The sequence below is a fragment of the Lampetra planeri genome, chromosome 35 (assembly GCF_965212315.1).
Source record: "Lampetra planeri chromosome 35, kcLamPlan1.2.h2, whole genome shotgun sequence".
In the NCBI taxonomy this organism is placed as follows: Eukaryota; Metazoa; Chordata; class Hyperoartia; order Petromyzontiformes; family Petromyzontidae; genus Lampetra; species Lampetra planeri.
In genome coordinates, this window is record NC_136141.1 from 10,523,251 (window position 1) to 10,543,871 (window position 20,621).

The following is a 20,621-nucleotide window of genomic DNA, read 5'->3' on the forward strand; positions in this document are numbered from 1 at the left end:
GCCATGATCACTCCCCACTGCTGAATTAAAAACTAAACTCACGGAGAGACCAACAAGTCGACGTAGAGACCCATAAGCACGTAAACTCGCATGGAGACCAATAAACATATAGAAACGCATATTAAAATAATTTATTTTTAAACCAGGTAAGTTTCACTGAGCTAGGTCTTTTTCAAAAGTGGCCTGGCCACAACTGATAGCTCAAAGAAGTGTCTTATCATGTGTATATTTCTAGCAGCCAAATACTCTAAAAATGTACTCGACCACAGGGAAAACATGCAAACTCCAAATATACAGGCGTCAAGGTCAGGATCAAACCCATGTCCTTCTGCATACCAGGCGAGGTAGTTAACATCTCGCCACCATCACCCTCGTCACCTCTCGTGTTTCTGCGATGCAACGATCCGTCTCGTACCTACACACAAGGTCATCTCTGAGGTGGGCACATTCTCTCCGGTGTGTTCCCTCCTCTGGCTGCCACCCCCATCATTAGCCCCAAGCGCCAGCCATTATCCTTTCTAGAGATGCATCTTTTCACAAGTCCATTTTTATTTGCGGTCGACACCGTGTCTCTAACTTGCACATGTAAAAAAAAAAGGCTGGAAAAAACCTGCAAAAACAAATCAAAGCAAAAGTTTAGATGTGTCTAAATACACATGGGGAGGATGCATGATTGGAATCACACTCGGCGGAGCACGTGAGTTTGAGGCAGTAGAAATGTATTCTCTATTTAAACAACAATGTGTTAACCGCTGAGGATTAAGGCTGGAGTTGCGAGGGCTTTCTTCTCTCATTCCTGTTGCTCTGTGCCCCCTGTACCGTTCCCGTCTCGCTGTAATATGCACTGATGCCTACTTTATTGGGGGCGATATTGGCACTAAAAGAAAGATTGATATTTGACGATGCGCATATCGAAAAGTCAAATATTTGTCCCTTTTGCTCTTATTCTGTGTGCGTGTGCCACCAGTGGTGATTCACCGCGGTGAAGTGTCCAGGAGAGGGGGCGCGTCGGGCGATGAGATGGAGTGGAGCGGAGGCCGCTGTCGCTCGCGCGGGGGTCGCCGCACGGTCGTCATCGTCAACGAGAAGACGGGTGACCGCAGCGTCGCAACGCGGCTCATCGCCACACCGCGCAAGCGCAAGCCCCAGCAAGACGAGGGTGCCAAGGGTCCGTTGCTTGATATCATTGTCTTCATCATTCTCTAGTCTATGGGTCTTTTGGTAAAGTCACGTAGAAAGAAAATACATTTATTAATAGAATACGACGTTTCGATTGCAACAAAAGAAACCGTCATCAGGTAAGAATTAATGAGAAAACAAACTTAGAAATATGCAATACAACACAGAGAGTCGGCTAACACAACAGTCAACACCCTACCTGGTTGATTACGTTCTTCCAAAGATTGCTAAATTTGAGAGAGAGACAAAACACAGACACAGAGACACAGGCAGACACACAAGCAGAGAGAGACACACACAGAGACACAAACACATAGACACATCATTCTCATAATTCCCATTATCATCATCGTCCATCAACCATGATCTGTTCACTGCTGTCCACATTGCTCACCATTTCTCACGTTCTTGTGATGCCACAATGCCTCCAGCTCCTGTACAAGCTGATCTCATCGATGCATTCTCACAGGGGTCATGCTCTCAAGATATCTGCCCCCCTCTGGGTCCCATTCTGTCACCAATTTCATTCAAATATATACTGAAAAATAATTTACACCATCTTTATCTTTTACACCACCATCTTTAGCAATTTGATCTTATGTACAATTTTACAATTTCTCTAAAGCGCCTTGGAACAAGGCACTGTGTACATCTAGATAAGATATTTAGGCAAAAGTTGACCTGTGTACACAGTCATAGGTTCAACAAATTTGTTTGGTTATCGTAGTTGTTAGTATGTTAAACTGCGGTGCTGATGTTTGTTTATTTTACTTTAATTGTTGCCCCTTACTGTCTACATTGTCACTGAAGCCCTCTGCCATGTTGTCTGATAACAGACGTCACGGTAGCGTCGGATGGGGAAGGCCGGGGCCCCGCGCTGCCCTACTGTCACTTCCAGGCGCGACGCGGGCTCACCGAGCACCCCCCGGTATGGCAGCCGGTCACGTGTGTGTCTGTGTGTGGAGCGGTAGTGTAGCGATTAGCTCGCTGCGCTACGAACCCGACGACCTGAGTTCCATTCCCGCTCGCAGCCAACACCAATGAGGATTTATCTGAACATGTCCCGGACCTCCCCTAGATTGACTCAGGCTCAACTGGTGCAGTGTGTAAATATCGCCACTAGGGAGACGAGGCTGCCGGACATGGTGCGAGCCACCCACCCTCGAGTGTGGTGTGCCCGCCTTTGTAGGTGCTCGCTGAGAGCACTTGCCCCGACAGTCTTTTAAAAGCTATACAGGGGATCTTTGTGATTTTGTTTGTGGTCACACGATAACGCGTGTTGGTAAAGTTGCCATAAGAATTAATCCGCACCACAGATTTATCCATACTGGGATAAACGGGGATCCACTGTAGATTCAACTTTCATTTTACATCTATAATCTCAAATGCATTGTTGCGAATACATGACAAACCAGTTTAAGCATAAATAAATGAAGTTACTATCTTTGAACTTGTCAAAATATGAGAAATAAAATACGGGAACGTGTTTTGCTTCAGTCATATTTCCTGGAAAACAGGTGTTTGGGACAATGGTGGCAATCACGCAAGTGATTCAAAGAGGCAAAATAGTGCTGGATGGTGCCATCTAAAATCTGTGCTGCCCTTACGAATCCTGTACAGGTGGCAAGCCTCTACAAACAAAAATTATTGCAGTTCACGCGTTTACAATTTTGGTTCGCAACATGCCTGACAAATACTTGTTCAAACTTCTAATGGTTTAAATACAATCGGGGCGCTGCGGATTTTCTCTTTGTAGCAGCAGCCCACAGCTGCTGGCGAGCTGCCAGGCCTGAGGCTGAAGGCTGTCATCGGGTACAACGGCAACGGGCGCGGAAACCTGGTGTGGCGGCCGGACAACGGTATGGAGGGCGGCATCTGCACCCCCCTGATCTGTGACGTCCACACGCACGTCCGTCGCGACGACTGCATATACACACACTGTATGAGACTGTGCCGCCGGTGTGAGCCTTACTAGAACACTACCACTTAGTGCGTATTTGTGTGTGCGTGCGTATGTTTAGGGGTGAGCGGAAGCATAGTGGTTCGCACGCTGGGCTACAAACCCAGCGATCCGAGTTCGATTCCCGTCCACGACCAACATCGCTGACGAATATCTGAACTGATCCTGGGCCTCTCCTCTTGGTCGACTCGGCCTCAAATGAGTCCCTGGTGCAGTGTATAAACATCATCACTAGGAGACAAAGGCAGCCAGGTGTGGTGCTGGCCTTCATAGGTGCTCGCTAACAGCACTTGCCCCAACAATCTGTCAAGGCTATATGGGGGATCGTTGTCTTTGTGTCAGACCGGTCACTGGATTGATAGCACAGTGCACTAACCGCCCCACCACTGTTTCACGCTCGTAGAGTTCACTAACGCCACTCTGCTCAACAGACTAACTTGGTTAAGAAAGCGGCTACTAATGTGACAGATTCGCATCTTCTTCACAAAAGGGCCAAATCCCCTTTGGCCTCGGCGATTTGCCACTTTATTGGCGACGGAGGCATCGGCACCCTTTTCAGCGAACATTTGATGAAAATCAACGTTCGCCGTCGCGTGACAAATTGGGGCCCCCCCCCCCCTCGTCCCCTGCACATGCGTCCGCCTCTCCCGCATGCGCGCGCACTCTCAGGTCTGCTGGCGTACTCGAGCGGGTGCGTGGTCGTCGTGGAGGAGCTGCGCTCCGGCGACCAGAGGCACCTCCTGGGCCACCAGCGGGAAATCTCCACTCTGGCCATCTCGCACGACGCTCAGGTCTCAAAGTCGCCTCTTCCAGCCTCTGTCCAGACACGTAAACAATTCAATCGGGACTCTCTTCGTAAACTAAACTTTTTACAAATATTTTACCAGGGAAGGCCCACTAAGCTAACTTATAGCTCTTTATCAGAAGCGACCTGGCAACAAATGATAGCTCAGCGAAGTGGCTTATCGTGTGGAAATTTACAGCAGCCAAATGCTCTAAACGCATGTTTTCAAATGTGAAGGGAAAAACCAGAGGACTTGGAGAAAAATCTACCTGACAATGGGGAGAGAGAGACATGCAAATTTAAAAAATACAGGCGTCGGAGTCAGGATCGAACCCACAACCTCCTCCATACCAGGCGAGGTAGATAACATCTTGCCACCGGCACAGCGATATTTGGCCTATTCCATGTCAGAATGTTTTGCATGTCGGAGGAAATCAGAGCACCCAGAGTTAGAGGCCTGTTGTCTGCTGTCTGCCATCATAACCCAGCAGGATTGGGAGTTCCACATCTTTGTGATCCATTAACCCTCGTCTCCAAAGTACTGGATTACAGATGTGCGTCACAATGCTTGTGCACCCACTGCCAATGTAGTATCGCCAAATAATTTGAAAAAATATTAAATCGCTGTGTTTTGTTCAGTGCAAACTCAGAATCATCCTATTGAATATAGCGCCTCTAGTGGCTGTAGGAATCGCATGAAACCATTACATTCAACATTAAATGCACGTGTCATTATCGTAAACATTGATTTTACATGCCTAACACATGCATTATATTCCTTTAATTTGGCCTGACAGTGACACAGTCACGTGTGTGAATGGGTTTCTATGAGCAGGGGAGCAGTCGTTTAGTGGATAGCGCACTGCACTACGAACCCAGGGATGGAAGTTCAATTCCCGCTCGCGACTAATAATAGTGACAAATATCTTAATTGGTACGGGTTCTCCCCTAGGTTGACTCAGCCTTAAATGAGTATCTGATGCAGTGTGTTAACATCAGCACGACTGGGGAGACAAAGGCAGCCGGGGATGGTGTTGACCACCCACCCTTGAGTGTGCCGTGTCGGCCTTCATAGGTCCTCGCTGACAGCCCCCGACAGTCTGTTAAGGCTCTAGGAAGGATCTTCGTGTGAACGACATGCACCGTATTCGTCCCCAGACACTGGTGTCCGCCTCCTGTGGACAAATGTGCATGTGGGACGTGGCCAGCGGCGTCTGCCGGAGCGGCCCGACTCATCACCGCGGCGACGTGCAGGCCCTGGCCTTCTCCCGCGACGACCGCTTCCTCCTCTCGCTGGGTGCGTGCTCACCGCACGCGCACCGCGTCTCAAGCGTGCGCACAGGGGACGGACGTTAACGTCGTTGTCATCGTCTTCTCCCGTACGGCCGAATGTATAAAGTCACAAGCGATAATTGCTGGGGTGTTTGGAGACCCCGTGAAGCTCCTATGTTCCTCCGTTGAGCGATCTTTTGTGGGGGGCAGTGGTTTAGGATCCACATCTCCATAAACCACGACAGCAGCAGATGCATATACTTTGATGTAAAGATAGAATATTTAAATTGCTCTGGCAGTGTGCGACTGTGGTCACCCAGAACAGACCATGGAACGTATAACGACCCGATGCTCGATTGATAAATATGAAAGAGGCATGCACATATGTTGAACTTATTTCACACCGTACAAAGCCAACTGCACTAATCGGAGGTGCGGCACCACGGAGAATACACTCTGCGACACTTGAAGCAATTGTCTGGCTCAACCATCTCAATGTAAGATTATACTTGTGCTCTTCAGCAACATCGGCCATACGAAGAAAGACGTTGTCCAGTGTGTGGCGTGGAGCCACAGTCACAATTGGGACTTGTGCATGGGATGGGCGCAGCACCCGTGTGATGTCCTTGTGCGGCTCAGTGTAGTCAGCATCTTGCAGAGATCCTGTGCTAGTGAGAGACTAGCGATGGTTTATCATCGCACTGCTGTTGATTTTTTGCAAGCTGTGTGTTTGTCATTCCACTACCTACGGCGCAAAATAATTTCAACATACATAACTCTAGAACTAATAGTATCACAAGCTTGAGCCCATGTTTATGCACGGCCGCAGTGGAGAAATGGCACCAAATGCGCTGCTAATGTTAATGCTGTTAACATTGCACCTGGGAATCAATGGTCATGGAGAATATTGTTCAGAATGGCGTGAATGTATGTCTGTATGTTGAACTTCTTTCACACCGTACATAGCCAACCATTGTAATCGGTTGTGCAGGGTAAGGACAACAAACTACATGCAGAAAGAAGAACGATAACGTCTCATCCCATGTGTGTACACAACACTTGGTTGGATGTGGTGGTTTGGAAGTAATGTTTTAGAAAATGAGTTTTGCACAAGTTACAGGTCTTCTTGAGTTCCTCACTCAAGGGCAGGTCCATTGCTCAGGCTCCCTCCATCCCATACGATCCCACTCCTCCTCCTCACCTCACACCACCACACACGCACACTCCACACGAGGGTATTGCTTGAGCCGTGCCCTGTAGAGGGCACCATTTGACTGAACGTCTTGACCACCAAATGTGTGAATGCCGTTTACCGGATTCCCGTCGTGACCTTCTCGCCCTCGCATCCCCTCCGCTCCGCTGCCTCTGCCTGGCAGGAGACGGGCGCGATGGCTCGCTGGCGCTGTGGGCGGTGCAGCAGGACGTGTCTCTGCTGGCGAGCGTGCGCTGCCCCGTGCCAGCGCACGCGGTGGCATTCCGCCCGGGCCGCGCGGGGGAATTTGTGTGCGCGGCGAGCGGCCACATCGCGTTCGGACTCGTGGAGCAGCGCGGACGCGAGTTTGGGCTCAGCGTGAGTCTCGCTCTCTTCTCCCCCCCCCGTCTCCCAGCGATTTAAACAGCTGAGCGTGAAGCGTCATTGATTTTTGTGTCGTAAAACCCTCTTCCAGTCGACACAGGCAATTAATAAAGTCGCCATGTGAACAAATTAAATCCACAACATTGAACAATTAATTGTAACCAATTATTGAATGTGGATTGCTCTCCAACAGACAGGAATGCTGTAGCAGTAATACATTATAACGTTCACATAACAACTTTATTCATTGGCTGTGTTCGGTGGAGGAGGGTGTACAACACGCATTTTACCCATGTGATATGGCACAAAGTTGTAATTATGAATCATTATATTGGTCACGAAAGCCTGCTGCATGAGAGTGATCAGCGCGTCGGACCCCAGCCGTCCAAGCAAATTAAGAGGGGGTCACAATGCTCCACTCCCTGAGACCCTGCGAACTGAGGGGAAGCTTGGTGCAGGGATGATGACATCTGTCTGCTCTGGCGGGTTAGTTGCTCGTGAGACGCATACCCTGGTTGGTCTACTGCTGGACAAAGGCTTCTCCATCCACTCCGTGTCGTTCCCAAGGGTGAAATCGGCACCTGGCTCAAATATCGCTCTACACTGTATCAGAATATTTAATTATACTGGAGAAATCCGATGAGCGAAAAAAGCTCTTTTTCACAGATAACCAGTCGGGGCAGGTCAGGATACTGACCGTGATTGAGGGTCAAGGGGCCGTGGGGTGAGCATTTCCCAACACCTGTGCCACTTCCCCCCCCCCGCCCCTCCCCAGTTGGACATGGTGGCCGTGCCGCCGGAGCTGGGCGGCGCGGAGGTGACGTGCGTGTGCTACGGTGCGGGCGGCGTCGTGTTTGCCGGCACGAGCTCCGGCCTCGTGAGCGCCTGGGACAGCGAGCGGAAAAGCTGCTTCCTCACGTGGGAGGCTGACTCGCTCGCCCTCGGTGAGACATCGCGGACGGGACGGAGGCGAGAGAGAGAGAGAGGCAGGTGTGTGCGCAGGGAAGGAGGAGCAGAAGAAAGAGGAGACGACGGGAGTGAAAGTGCCTCTTGTGTCTCGTTGCAGGCGTGATCGAGTGTCGCGGGCACAGCCTCGTGACCGGTGGCGCCGGAAGGCGGCTCCGCCGGTGGTCGGTGGCCAGCGTGGACGAGGCACGAGTCCAGGAGAGAGGGACGCGCGGGTAGGAGTGGACACCCGGAAACAGACCGGCTGTTTATTAAACTCTTCTCTCCATGCGTATCACCTTACAAACTATTTAAAACTATAATATTATATTTTACCAGGTAAGACCCACTGAGCTAAATAGCTCTTTTAGGAGCAACCTGATCACAAATGATAGCCCAACGAAGTGGCTTATCACCATTTGGAAATTTATAGCAGCCAAATACACTAAGCGCACGTTTCTAAATGTGGAGGGGAAGACCGGATGACCCGGAGAAAAATCCATGCCACCACGGGGAGAACGTGCAAACTCCAAATAATTATGCGTCATGGTCGGGATCGAACCCATGGCCTCCTGTATAGCAGGCGAGGTAGTTAACATCTCGCCACCGTTATGCGTCCACCACACATCTCCTCTTGCACCTCTCCCCTACACCTCTCCTCTGCACCAGTGCGGATTGCGTGGTCCTGGAGGCCGAGTTGCGGCTGGACGCGTCGGCGGTGAGCGCCGCCTTTGACGATGACCTCGACATGGGGGTGGTCGGCACGGCCGTCGGCACCGTGTGGTTCATCGGCTGGGCCGAGTGCAGCAGCATGCGGCTCGTGAGCGGTCACGCCGAGCAGGTGAGCACACGCGCCCAGCACCCTGCCGCTACCACAGCACCCTGCCGCTACAGCTGCACTACCACCACAGGGCAGTGCGATGACTGCTATACTACCGCTCCCCACTATGTACAAAGACAAAGATCCCCCGTATAGCCTTATGTACACTACCTCCACACATATTTGCGGGCGGTGAGGATGACGACGACACTGATCACGTATCGACGGCTCTGATGGGCAACGGCTCTGTCACGTGACCTCCTTCCCGTAGGTCACGGGGCTGGCGTTCGGCCCGGACGAGGCGCTGTTTGCGAGCAGCGCGGCGGATGGGAGCCTGCGCGTGTGGGACGCCCACTCGCTCGAGCTCTCTGTGCAGTTCCAAGTCCTCCAGCAGGTGCGTCGCTGCATTTTCAAATCCCGCGTGCGAGTTCTTTCTGCGTGGCCCCCCGTTCCATCCACAGGTAACTAGCCCAGCCGTCTTCGTCAGGTATAACCACAGAAAAGCCAGCTGCTCCAGGATTTGGGTAAGGACGTAGCCCACTTTTCACTCGGGCAACCACAGCGCACAGACGTCGATATTTCTTCCCTTATCACTATAACAGCAATGACATTTAAGAACGCACAATAAAAAATATTTAATACTCTTTGGGTCTTTCGGTAAAGTCACGTAGATAGAAAAAAAAATCACGACGTTTCAATTGCAACACAAGCAATCGTCTTCAGGTGAAAAAATACAGCAGGCGGACTGCTGAGGCAGGAAAAAAATGTAGCGAGAGAGCTACTACAGCCAAAGGTTATATAGGTTTGAGATGGGTACAACCCAAGGGTAAGTGGGCGGGGCTAGAGATGTAAATGTAAGATCACAGAGCTAGGTATACCTCGGCTATTGTGTTGCTAGAGATGAGCATGTCAATCTGTTAATGTAACCCCATGACTACGGTGCTGAAAAAGCCATTTCACTTCACGATAAATGTTATCAACAGTTCTCATACCGTCTGGAACACTATTCCAGCATCAAACCAGACCACTCTTTAAAGCACCAGTAAAACCGACCGATCTCTTAGAGGGAAAAAGTCGCAATTGAAGGTGCTGTGTGCCTGAACGCCAGGCCTACGTCCGTTCGGGATGGGACGTGTCCACACTCTCCACTCTTTCCTGTGCAACCGCCGTGCAGAAAAAGGACATTGCCGCCCCTTTTTGCCCTCCTTGTATTTACATAAAATGGATCAGTCTGCCATGTGGAATGGATTGACTGTTGCTTGGGTCCCCTGAGAGGCTGGTGGCACAGTCCTACAACTCGGGCCTTGCCTGGAGAGGCCAGCGAGCATCCATCGCTGTAGAGTAGCAATTGGGCACCCACACAGATGTCTGCAGGTGCCTCCAGTGAGTAAGCCACAAGCTCCGGCTGGTGCAGACACATTGGCAGCGGGAGAGGTTAACCCTTTATCGTTCTGAGATGACTGCAAGTGGCAGGGTGGGTCCTGTTCATCGGCATCGGTGAATCTCGTAACGCGCAAGCGGTTCGTGTTAATTATTTAGAGGCATAGCACCGCTGTTTTGAAAGGCATTGTAGTGTCCTCACCGCAGATAACTGTCGCGATACAACCGCACTCTGTGGTAGCTGACGCCAAACTGTGCCACACGCCCTCCAGCACGGCCTTTTACTTCTGATTCCGTTTGGAATCGATTCGGAATTGGAAATAAAACTGATGACGTACACGTACGGCATCGGGACAAGAAAGGGTTAACATAGCGCCGGTCCCGTGTGGACACCACACCCAGGGGCACGCAGAAGCCCCGGCGCTGTGCTCCCACTACTCACCGTGAGAAATCCTCGCGCCCCACGAACGCGACGCGACTACAAGGTCCCTCTGGGCTCGTAGATCCAGACGCAGGTTCGGCGCTGCTGGTGCGGAGCTCGTGCAGAAGCTCATGCAAGGGGCCCTTCGTGGCACCAACTCCATTCATTCGTGCACCGGTGGGGCGCGATCGCCATCTGCGGGCCACTCTGGGTGTAGCGGGGGTTAGAGGCACTGCTCGTAGTTCGGGTGAGCTAAACTGATGTTACACAAGTGAATCAACGCATTGTTACACCCATAATGCTTACGTTTACATTTTTAAGTGGCGCACAGCTTGATTTGGGCATTAGAGCAAAAATTTCACTCTGTAATGTCGATGCTCCCAGCCTTCACTCTCCGGCGCCGTTCGCGGAATAATCCCCACGTCTCGCGCGTGGCGTGGGGAGGCTCTCGTCTAGCAGCGGCTTGACTGGCGTCCCGCACGCGCGCACACGGCACGGCGACCCCTTGTCGCGCAGACATGCGAGTGTGTGGCGTGGAGCCGTGTGCCGGCCCGGCGCAGCCGGTTCTCCCGGCTCGTGGCGGCGGGCTACGGCGACGGCGCGGTGCGGCTCTTCAGCCTGCGCTCGGTGGAGATGGTGCTCAAGATGCGGCCGCACGGCAGCGCCGTCACCGCCCTCGCCTTCTCCACCGACGGTGAGAGCTGCCGTCGATGGTGGCACCGTATGTATCGGAATCAGAATATGCATTTATACTGGAGGAATCTTTATGACCTATAATGCTCTTTTTCACAGATGTCCTGTAGATGTCTGTATATATGTTGAACTTCTTTCGCGCCGTACGTAGCCAACCGTGCTAATCGGAGGTGGGGGGGAAGGGCAACAAACTAAACGAAGAAAATATGGCCATGGCATTTGCTGAGACAACCCTATTGTTATCATCATCATCGTCATCATTGTTGTCATGTGTGACTTGAGATCAGGTTCAAGCTTCAAATTAAATTGTGTGACCAGGTGAGAACTTGAGAGACCAGGTTGAGTGTCCTTGCAAGAGTGACCTGGGTCATCAATATGGAAAAATACAATTTTAAATAAAATGGCAATGACGTAGATAGAAATCAAAGCTTCGCTCACGCAAGCATTGATCATGGGCTGTGGTGGCTCCGCACGCCCGTAATCCAGCACTGTAGAAGCAGCAAGCGTTGGTGGATCACACCAACGTTGTGGAACTCCCTTCCCTACAGGGAAGGTACCTGACCCTGGCTCGCCAGGAGAAGGCAGTACAGAAAATGTTGATTCTGCCTGTTCCATCTGTATGGAATCGAGAGTTGCCCCCTTGCTACAGTTTCCTCCCGTATGTAAGCGCTCCTTAATTGGCCGATAACACAATATATAGAGGACTGCAGAGCTTGGGAGGAAACTTAGTTCAAGCTCACTGCATGGCTGCCTTTCCGCTTGTCCGCGGTTCCTCGCTCTTCAAGAGCGAGCGGACGCTCTGCACGCCACGTTACAAGTTGATGTTATTAAATTATTTTACAACATTGCCGAAGATCGAATGGAATGAAGAAGCTCAATTTAACAGAGCACTGCACGTAGGTATCGGCACACGATAGCTTAGAATCACAGACAGTTACCAAAGCAACACTTTATTCTTACTATCTACCAAGTATTGTACAAATGTGTACCTGTATGAACCAAGATTGCAAGCTGTGAAGTGTGGTACAGGAGGATAACACCAGGTCATACCACTTAACTGGTGGCCTTAAAAGCTTGGGTTGAGAGGTGATCGAGTGGCTCAAAATTTAAAACTTACACGTGAGATGTCTTCAAGTCACCGCGAGTCCACACAGGAGGTGTCACTCTTCCTTCAGCCTTAACGGACTCCAATCGACGCCGTCTGCGTGATCTGCAGCTCACAGTGATCCTGCTGCTACACTCGAACCCAAACCTTGTGCGACATGGCCAGCGCTGTCGGGGTCTCCGGCCCGAATTGCTGGACCCAGTTACCGGCAGATGTTCGGGATCCATCCCCTGAGTCTGAGCCAGTGGTGCAATAGACTTTAAAACGGTGTTCTTGCAAAAAGCGCTTACTGTGTGTTGATCATCACATTAGAATGTTCAAACTGACAGAGGGTAATGTGGAATCCCATTCCTCGGTCCATTAGGGATTCCGAGTCTGTGTCACTTTTTTAATCGCTCCTTAAAACTCACCTATTTGTACTTGCAGTTTTTCCCTGTAACTTAGTATTTTAAAAATAATTATGTTGTCTGATTGGATTTCTCTGCAATTATTATTATTCGCTTTTGTCATAGTGCTTCATTTTATTGGAATTTCGAGAGTAGTCATTGATATTTTTATTTTCAGCTTTCTATTTCACTTAAATTTTACCGATATTTTCGAATCGAGGTTTATTTTTACGTACAGTGCTTTGAGATACTTCCATATGGAAGGTGCTTTATAAAATAGATTATTATTAATGTCTGTCGCATTGCGGTGAAATCGAATGGGGGGGGGGCTTTTTTAATTCACGGCAAAACATCCCACCCCCGCCCCCCCCCCACTCCACACCATCCGCTGTTGTTTCCCGTCGGCAAGCAGGCGAGTTCCTCGTGTCGGGTGCGCGGGACGGGCTCGTAGCGGTGAGCAGCCTCCACACGGGCGCGACGGCACGCGTCGTCACCGACCACCGCCCCTCCCCCATCTCCGCCATCGACTGCGTGCACAGCCAGGTGAAGGGGCTCACCGTCGTCGCACGCATGATCTATCCACTGCTGCACAGACGGGTGAAGCATTTCGCTGTCATCATCATCGCAGCCACGGTCTAGGTCCACTGTTGCACAGCCCAGTGAAGTGAATCACCGTCATCACCATAGCGTCCATGATCTATCCACTCCTGTACAGGCAGGTGAAGTGAATCACCGTCATCATCATCGCAGCCACGGTCTATGTCCACTGTTGCACAGCCCGGTGAAGTGAATCACCGGCATGACCATAGCGTCCATGATCTATCCACTCCTGTATAGGCAGGTGAAGTGAATCACCGTCATTATCGCAGCCATGGTCTATCCACTGCTGCACAACCAGGTGAAGTGAATCACCATATCCTTCAATCGTTGATGGTTTTTCACGCGTACAGTCCCACCCCTCTGGCATCGCTATGTGCTGTGAAGAAGGGCCTTTTAACGCTACAGTGTTATTGATGTTTTCCTGTGCTGGGTTTTTGGCAATCGCGTGCTTTCAGATGCGCTTCAGTGGTCGTCTGGAACGCTCTTCCTTCCGATATTAGGAAGGCACTGGAGTTATGCACTTGAAAATCTAGATTGCAAGCTCATGTCTTTAAAACTGCTTTTTGTGTTTGTTGTCCTTCCCCCGCACCTCCGGTTAGCACGGTTGGCTATGCACGGTGCGAAAGAAGTTCAACATACATACATAGAGAGGTTGGTCATAGCAGCTCTTGAACAGGAGCAGGGAGTCTACTGCATGAACGGCTGGGGGGAGGAAGTTCCAGAGACCGGCTGCGGGGAGGAACCCTCCATGGATCGGTTTAATAATTCTAGTTTCGCTTCTTCTACCCCCTCGCAATGCTCCATGGGAACGTGGTGGGGCGCCCACATCCCAGCACGGCGGGGAGATGTGGCTGGCCGCGAGCCGGGACAGCCGCGTCAGCATCTGGAGCTGCGATTGGCTGCGCGATCGCTGCGACCTGGTGGACTGGCTCACGTTCCCGGCCCTGTCTGCCGGCCTCGATGACACGCAGGTACAACACGTCAGCGCTGCTACCCCCCCCACCTCATCTGTGACATCACCATCGTCATCAACAGCAGCAGCATCAGCGGCGGCAGTGAACGGCCGAGGTTGTGCGTGCTGGACCGTCTTTTGCGACTGCGTGTGTGCGTGTGCGCGCATCGTGTCATCACTGCTGCTTCCGCCGTGCGCCCAGGGTTTCGAGTCTGGCCGCCCCGCACCCCCGAGCCTGGCCATGTTCTGCCCGGGCGACGTGGATACGGTGGTGTACGCGGGCTACGGTTTGCAGCGGGAGATCGTCTTCTACAGCCTGAGGCTCAAGCAGGTGAGAGGCCCCCGCTCTTCTGGGAAGGTGCAACCCACGAAAAAAAGCGGGGAGAGTTGTTACCGCAGACTTGGGTTCGTAAAAATGTTCATACGAGAGTTAATTTGGTATTGGAGCCACGTTTACAGCGCAATGCTATCATCACGAAGGTAAGGCATTGCGTTTCACCGACACAGTCTTCAGTAGTTCACAGTGGGGTGGCGATGTTGCTCTGCATAATCCTACTTGAGAGATTCAGGAGTAATTTTTCTAATTTGAAACCAAATATGCTGGCACACAGTGGCCTACTCATTATGAATGAAATTAGGTGATCTTTAACGTCTACTCTGAAGCAGACGGCATGTATATCATGGTTGATACACCCATAGTAATAACCAGGGCGGGCCGGCCAGATTCAAACCATGAACCTTTGCAACAAGCGGTGAATGTGCCACCACTGGGACGTGTCACCACCCTGGGTCGTGGGTCTTGGGCTGTGGTGAGATGTTAACTATCATGCCTGGTATACAAAAGGTTAACGTTTTCGATCACGACCCTGACTCCTGATTTATATTCGGAGTTTGCACATTCTCCCTGTGGTCGTTTGGATTTTTCTCCGGGTTCTCTGGTTTTTCCCTCCACATTTAGTATTTGGCTGCGAAAAATGTCCACGTGATAAGCCACTTCATTGAGCTATCATTTGTGACCAGGTCGCTTCTGAAAAAGAGCTACACAGCTCAGTGGGCCTTACGTGGTCAAATAAATACATACAAAATAAATATAGGCTCAAAGCTTCTTCATCACAAGAGAAATAATTGCAAGTCACAGCCGTGCAACACTTTGCATTGTATGGCATAATAATTGCACCGCTCAGCGTGGGTCTCCGCAATCAGCAATAGGGCAGCGCAGTAAACATTAAGTGCCGTACTGTACCATCCTCCCAATCTTCACAAACCCACGGTGTGGATCAGCGTGCTCAGAGTACGGTTAAGTATAACCGGGTGTGGATTTACAAAGAGGGCTGTACTTGTACGGTTGCGCTGAGAGTCTTTTCTGTTCTCACGGTGGGAGCCCCCCCCCCCCCCCCCCGTAAGCCTGTCCATGGTTGCAGCGCGCTGCGTTGATTGCGAGTGGCTGCGCATTCAACGCGCAGCCTTGCGCACGCGGCGGGATATAAAATCTCTTTAACGCTGGATTTTCTTGACACGCTGTAGCCGGAAGCCAAGTGTTGAGAAATTCATCAGCGGTTTTTATTTTTTTTAACAGAACAGATTCAGCTGCTGCACTTGGGGTGGATCTGCATAGTGTTGTACATGTAACAAAGTGAAATCTGGTCGTCCACTGTGTCGCATATCCTGTTAACGTTGATTTCACATTGATTTATGCTTGCAAAATATTCGATTCTGACTTGATGTAAATGTGTTTTGACTGGGAAAATTACAGGCACAAGAAGCCGGGGTAGGCAGCGAATTAAGGATAGAAGCAATTTGGTTGGATGCCACTGAGAGTATCAAATGCAAAGTTCTTGAATAATATTACGGACAAAGCGAAATGGAAGGCTACGATCACCAAATATTTTGAGAAAAGACATGGCACATCGGGAGAGATATTCAATTCGCCATGTGACATTTATCCCTCTATTTAAGACCGAAACAAGAGGAAGATTTCTCCACAACTCTGGCTGTCGCCTGATGATGATGGTTGCAATTACCGGCAAATACGTCGTACTCGAATTCTAAATTTTGTGGGTTTACTTTCCAACGCGCCGGTGTGCTGAACTAGTTATTAATTGTCATGTTTTGTTTCCGTGACAAACCTTACTAATTGGCTGTGTCGGGTGCTGGCGGGTTTAACGGCACATTTATATTTATGCGATCAAACCCAAAAAAACCTTTGTTATTGTCCTGTTTTCTATTTACTTCCATTGCTGCACTTGAATTTTCTTTGTATTCGTTTGTCATATTGGTGACCACCCAGGTCACTCTTGCAAAGGAGACTCCTATCCTGGTCTCATTGAGTTCTCACAATCCGCTCAAACCAAATAACTTTTGAAACTTTTATTGAAGGGGAGAGAGACTGGTGGAGGCTGCGTGTGAGAGTTGGGCTCAAGTCCATCTCTTTGCTGTCGCAGGTTGTGCGTAAGCTGCCCCTCGACAACTGGGCCCTGAGTCTGGACCTGTCCTGCAACGGAGACCTCATTGCAGTGGGAACCTATGGTGAGGGCGCCACGGTGGCGAGGAGACGTCAACGACCTCGCCTGGTATACGGGAGGTCGTGGCTTCGATCTCAACCCCTGACCCGTGCTGTATATTTTTTAGTTTGCATGTTCTCCCCGCGGTTGCGTGATCCTCCGGCTTTTCCCTCCACATTTAGAAACACGCGTTTGGAGTATTTGTCTACTATGAATGTCCATGTGATAAGCCACTTCATTGGGCTATCTTTTGTGGCCAGGTCGCTTGTGAAAAAGAGCTCTATAGCTCAGTGGGCCTCACCGGGTAAAATAAAACAAATAGTTTAGCTTATAGAGTAAAGAATTCTAATCTTGATTTGAAGCTTTCTTGACTGCAGGAATCCATACTCTATGGTTCTTTCGGTAAAGTTACGTTTGTTCTCACCTGAAGACGGCCGCTTGTGTTGCGAACGAAACGTCGTTTTTTCTTTTATTATTTTTTTTCTATCTACGTGACTTTACCGAAAGAACCAGAGTAAAGTTATTCCCTTCTTGAATATATTTATGTTTGCAAGGTGGAGATGGTTGAGATGAAATGCAATCCAGCCCATGACACATTGTGCATTTTAAAGATGCTTTACATCACAAATTCACAAATAACGGTTCTAAAGAAAAGGCTTGTGCTGGTAGCACTTATTTTAGACCATTATTTCTGCTGTCTCAGTCCGATAATTAGTGACAGCACAAAACTCGTAATACATTTGGTTTCTCTATTATTTTGGCAATAAATTCTAGCTTTGAGAAAAGTTGTCAGTTTCATTGCCAATGTGAAGATCATTTCCACAGCATGACTGGTGGGAAAGTGCAACACACTGTCTGCAAGTGTGATATCCTCCTTGTGCGAGCCATTATCTAACACATTAGCAAATCATATCCTAATGTTACATTTATAATTATGAACCAGACAAAACAATAAAAATAAGACAATAGTAATGAGACATTGTACGTATGTAAGTTGAACTTCTTTCGCACTGTACATAGCCAACCGTGCTAATTGGAGGTGCGGGGGAAGGACAACAAACTAAACACCAAAAGCAATTCTGAAGAAATTCGTTGAATCAAATAGTGACCATGGATCGTGACAATTCTTTGGATCGCCGCTGGTGGCGAACTGCCCCGTTACAGCTGCTGACGTTTTTTCTTTTCTCGGTTAATTCAGAACGGCTCGTTGGCCTCGTGGATCCCGCGTCCGGACGCTGCCGGAATGTCTGGGGCCACGAGGATGCGGTGCGTGCTTGCCGCTTCTCCCCCTCGGCCCGCCGCCTCTTCACCGCGGCGCACGGTGCCATCTTCGTGTGGGAGGTGTGTGACTCGGCGTGACGACGGCGCCGCCACTGATGACGATGCGGCCCAGACTTCACGGCGTAGGCCCGCGCGACCAGGACGCGACGGTGAACCGGAGGGTGTAAAGGGGATTGACGTAAAAAAATTACGAGTGCAGGTACCCCCCCCCCCCCGTGATTTACAAATCGTTCGGTTGACGAAATTTCGAATGATCTTAATTGACAAATTACGGGCGCTTTTCGCTTAACGACATCGAATTTGCACGTGAACGAAATTTTAAACGGCACGCGCCGTGAGATCAAACAAGCAGCCACCCGGGAGGCTGCGTCGTCATCCATCCGCCACGGCGTCACGGCTTCCCTGCAGTGCAACAGCAACGCCTCCACGTCATCATGGCCTTGCCAATCATTCCAACATGCAGATGTTATTTTTTTATTCGTAATTATTGAATCGTTGTAATATTTATGTTCTTAGTTATTATTTTTGTATTGTGAAAAGCGATGGAGGTGTCTATTTTTAAGGCAGGAAGTAGAGTTGGAATGACTGTCGGAACACACGTCCCTAATTTTTTTATTAATGGGAAAAGCCGTTCTAATGTCGCGAAATGTTGTTTTACGCGTGTTTCTTTGAAGAACGCATCCCTTGCATGAGTCGAGGCATAACCTGTATACTAAATTATGAAACACGGTCTGTATGCGTTTGAACGGATGTAAATGTTTATTTTTTCAAACTACGCTCAACTTAAATGTCAGGGTTAATGGGCGGAGGGGTTGGCCTCATGGGCAGAGTTTGCGGGGGGGGGTACCGGGGGGGGCAATGCCCCGCCAAAACTGGGCACCTTTATTAATTTATTTTCAGTAGTTTACAATGTCAGAATCAGAATATTTATACTGGAGGAATCCGATGAGCTATAAAGCTCTTTTTCAGACGTTCAATAGGCGAGGGTAAGAAAGTTACAACAACAAACGGTACGAAAACATGATAGCAGTGCAAAGTACAAGGGACCAAGCAAACCCCTGTCCCCCCCCCCGCCCCTCCAAATATAGAAGTCAAACTCCGCCTCTGGTTAGCCTAGATAAAGCAAAACAACGTGGACAATGCAAAACACATGCACGCGTAAATTTGGCCGTAGAAACGTTTGGAGCGTTGGCTTACGCGAAGAGGGGGGTCGGAGACGTTGAAATCCCGCCGCTCGTTCGCACCGCTTCTCGACGCGGTCGCTTCGCTTGCCGATGCGCTCGTGGCCACGCGGCCCACTGGTTTGAATCACAATCGCGTAAAACTTAGCGCGTGTGGAGGTGTCTATATAGATGTATTTTTTTGACAATCGTGGCTAATCCCCCAATCCCGTAAATGTACCTACGGAGGCCTCTGAGAGTTAACTCTCGGGGCGTGCGGAGCCGAGCGTGTGGACGCGTGTGCACTTTGCAGTGGTGTCGCGTTGCACGAAAACATTCCAAATCGCCTTGAGGTGCCGTAGACTGTTGTTGAATTGGATGAGAGCTCTCCCAGCTTGAAGTCCCCCTTCCCACCTCCCCCTCGTCTATACACCTCTCACATTACATACTTGTACAGCAGATGTTGGTATTGCCCCAAACGCATTAACGGTGCTATCAAAATGTAAACAAGACCCTGCGCCGCAACGTTGCTGTTCTTAAGTGGAGGCTGTGAATGTTGCGAGCATTCCTTTTGTGCGTTGGTGTCGATTTTGACGTTTTATTTATGTTTGGCCTAATTTAATGTGAATGTCATTTGGTTGATTTTGCTCGCGAGATTAAAACCCTGTTGTTGCAAGGCTGCTGCGCTGCTTGTTGACAATTACAGATTCAATTCCAGCCGTGTCCCAGCTCATCCCCTCGAATCGTGGCGTCATCCTCATCATCACGAGCTATTTATCCATCCTTTGCTGGATGAAGGCCGCCCCATGCCATCTTATGGTGGGTGTGCACGTGAGAAAAACTACACAGGCCCTAAAGCCATCATTGGCAATGTCCAGCGAGGCGACTTGAGCTCAATTAGCCGTGTTGGTAGCGCAACATCTAAACACGGGCATGCAACGATTCACGCTCAGGCGATTTGAGTGAAGTCTCACAATGAAAGTAAAGTAACTTTGCAATGGTTTCGATTTTGCCAAGTTTCATCAGCAATTTTAGGCCAGTATCTCTGGCTTAGTTGCGAATTAAATTGATTTCACAAAATACGGGCGAACTTTTATTGTGCAGCCAAACATTAACGTCACAATATTAATTGAAATGTAAATGTGTTTTATAGTTTTTCCTATGTGTAGAATTTTTTTTGTGAAAACCCATGAGAGGCCTTTGATATTGAATCTCCATGCTTCTAGAGTGAAACCTGAGTTGTAAAGACAAGGACAATTCCAATAAAACCGGCAATGTGACACCGCACACGCACGTGTGTGGCGTGTGTGTGTGTGGCGTGTGTGTGGTGTGCGTGCCCGCCAAACAATCGAGACTGCGGTTAGCACCGACACTGCGCCGGTCACCGTGACCTCGTTAATTTCAGGGGCATGCGGAACCGACGCAAAATCCTTGTCTGCACCACTTCACCGAAAGTAATCATCAGTTTGAACTTTCGCGTTTATTATCTTTAAGCTCTTCTGTCGAGAAGACAGACAGAGTCTGTCTTCTCGACAGACCTGTTCTCCACCTGAGGACGTCGTGAGAATTATTTTATTGTTTTATTTTTATTATTTTATTATTTCCA

At 49.7% G+C, this 20,621-nt stretch overlaps 1 protein-coding gene across 1 annotated transcript in view; it reads left to right on the forward strand.

Moving 5' to 3' along the window:
• Positions 1-20,302, forward strand: part of WDR90 (WD repeat domain 90) — a 54,162-nt gene extending 33,860 nt beyond the window's left edge. The window contains exons 28-43 of the mRNA XM_078611182.1: positions 968-1,168; positions 2,016-2,107; positions 2,936-3,038; positions 3,809-3,930; positions 5,082-5,220; positions 6,572-6,765; positions 7,547-7,715; positions 7,838-7,952; positions 8,386-8,557; positions 8,808-8,930; positions 10,854-11,031; positions 12,934-13,064; positions 13,955-14,092; positions 14,276-14,404; positions 16,515-16,599; positions 17,773-20,302. Of these exons, the coding sequence (XP_078467308.1) occupies positions 968-1,168; positions 2,016-2,107; positions 2,936-3,038; positions 3,809-3,930; positions 5,082-5,220; positions 6,572-6,765; positions 7,547-7,715; positions 7,838-7,952; positions 8,386-8,557; positions 8,808-8,930; positions 10,854-11,031; positions 12,934-13,064; positions 13,955-14,092; positions 14,276-14,404; positions 16,515-16,599; positions 17,773-17,933 (2,252 nt within the window). The 3' untranslated portion in view covers positions 17,934-20,302. The remainder of the gene's footprint in view (positions 1-967; positions 1,169-2,015; positions 2,108-2,935; positions 3,039-3,808; positions 3,931-5,081; positions 5,221-6,571; positions 6,766-7,546; positions 7,716-7,837; positions 7,953-8,385; positions 8,558-8,807; positions 8,931-10,853; positions 11,032-12,933; positions 13,065-13,954; positions 14,093-14,275; positions 14,405-16,514; positions 16,600-17,772) is intronic.
• Positions 20,303-20,621: the final 319 nt, after the last annotated feature.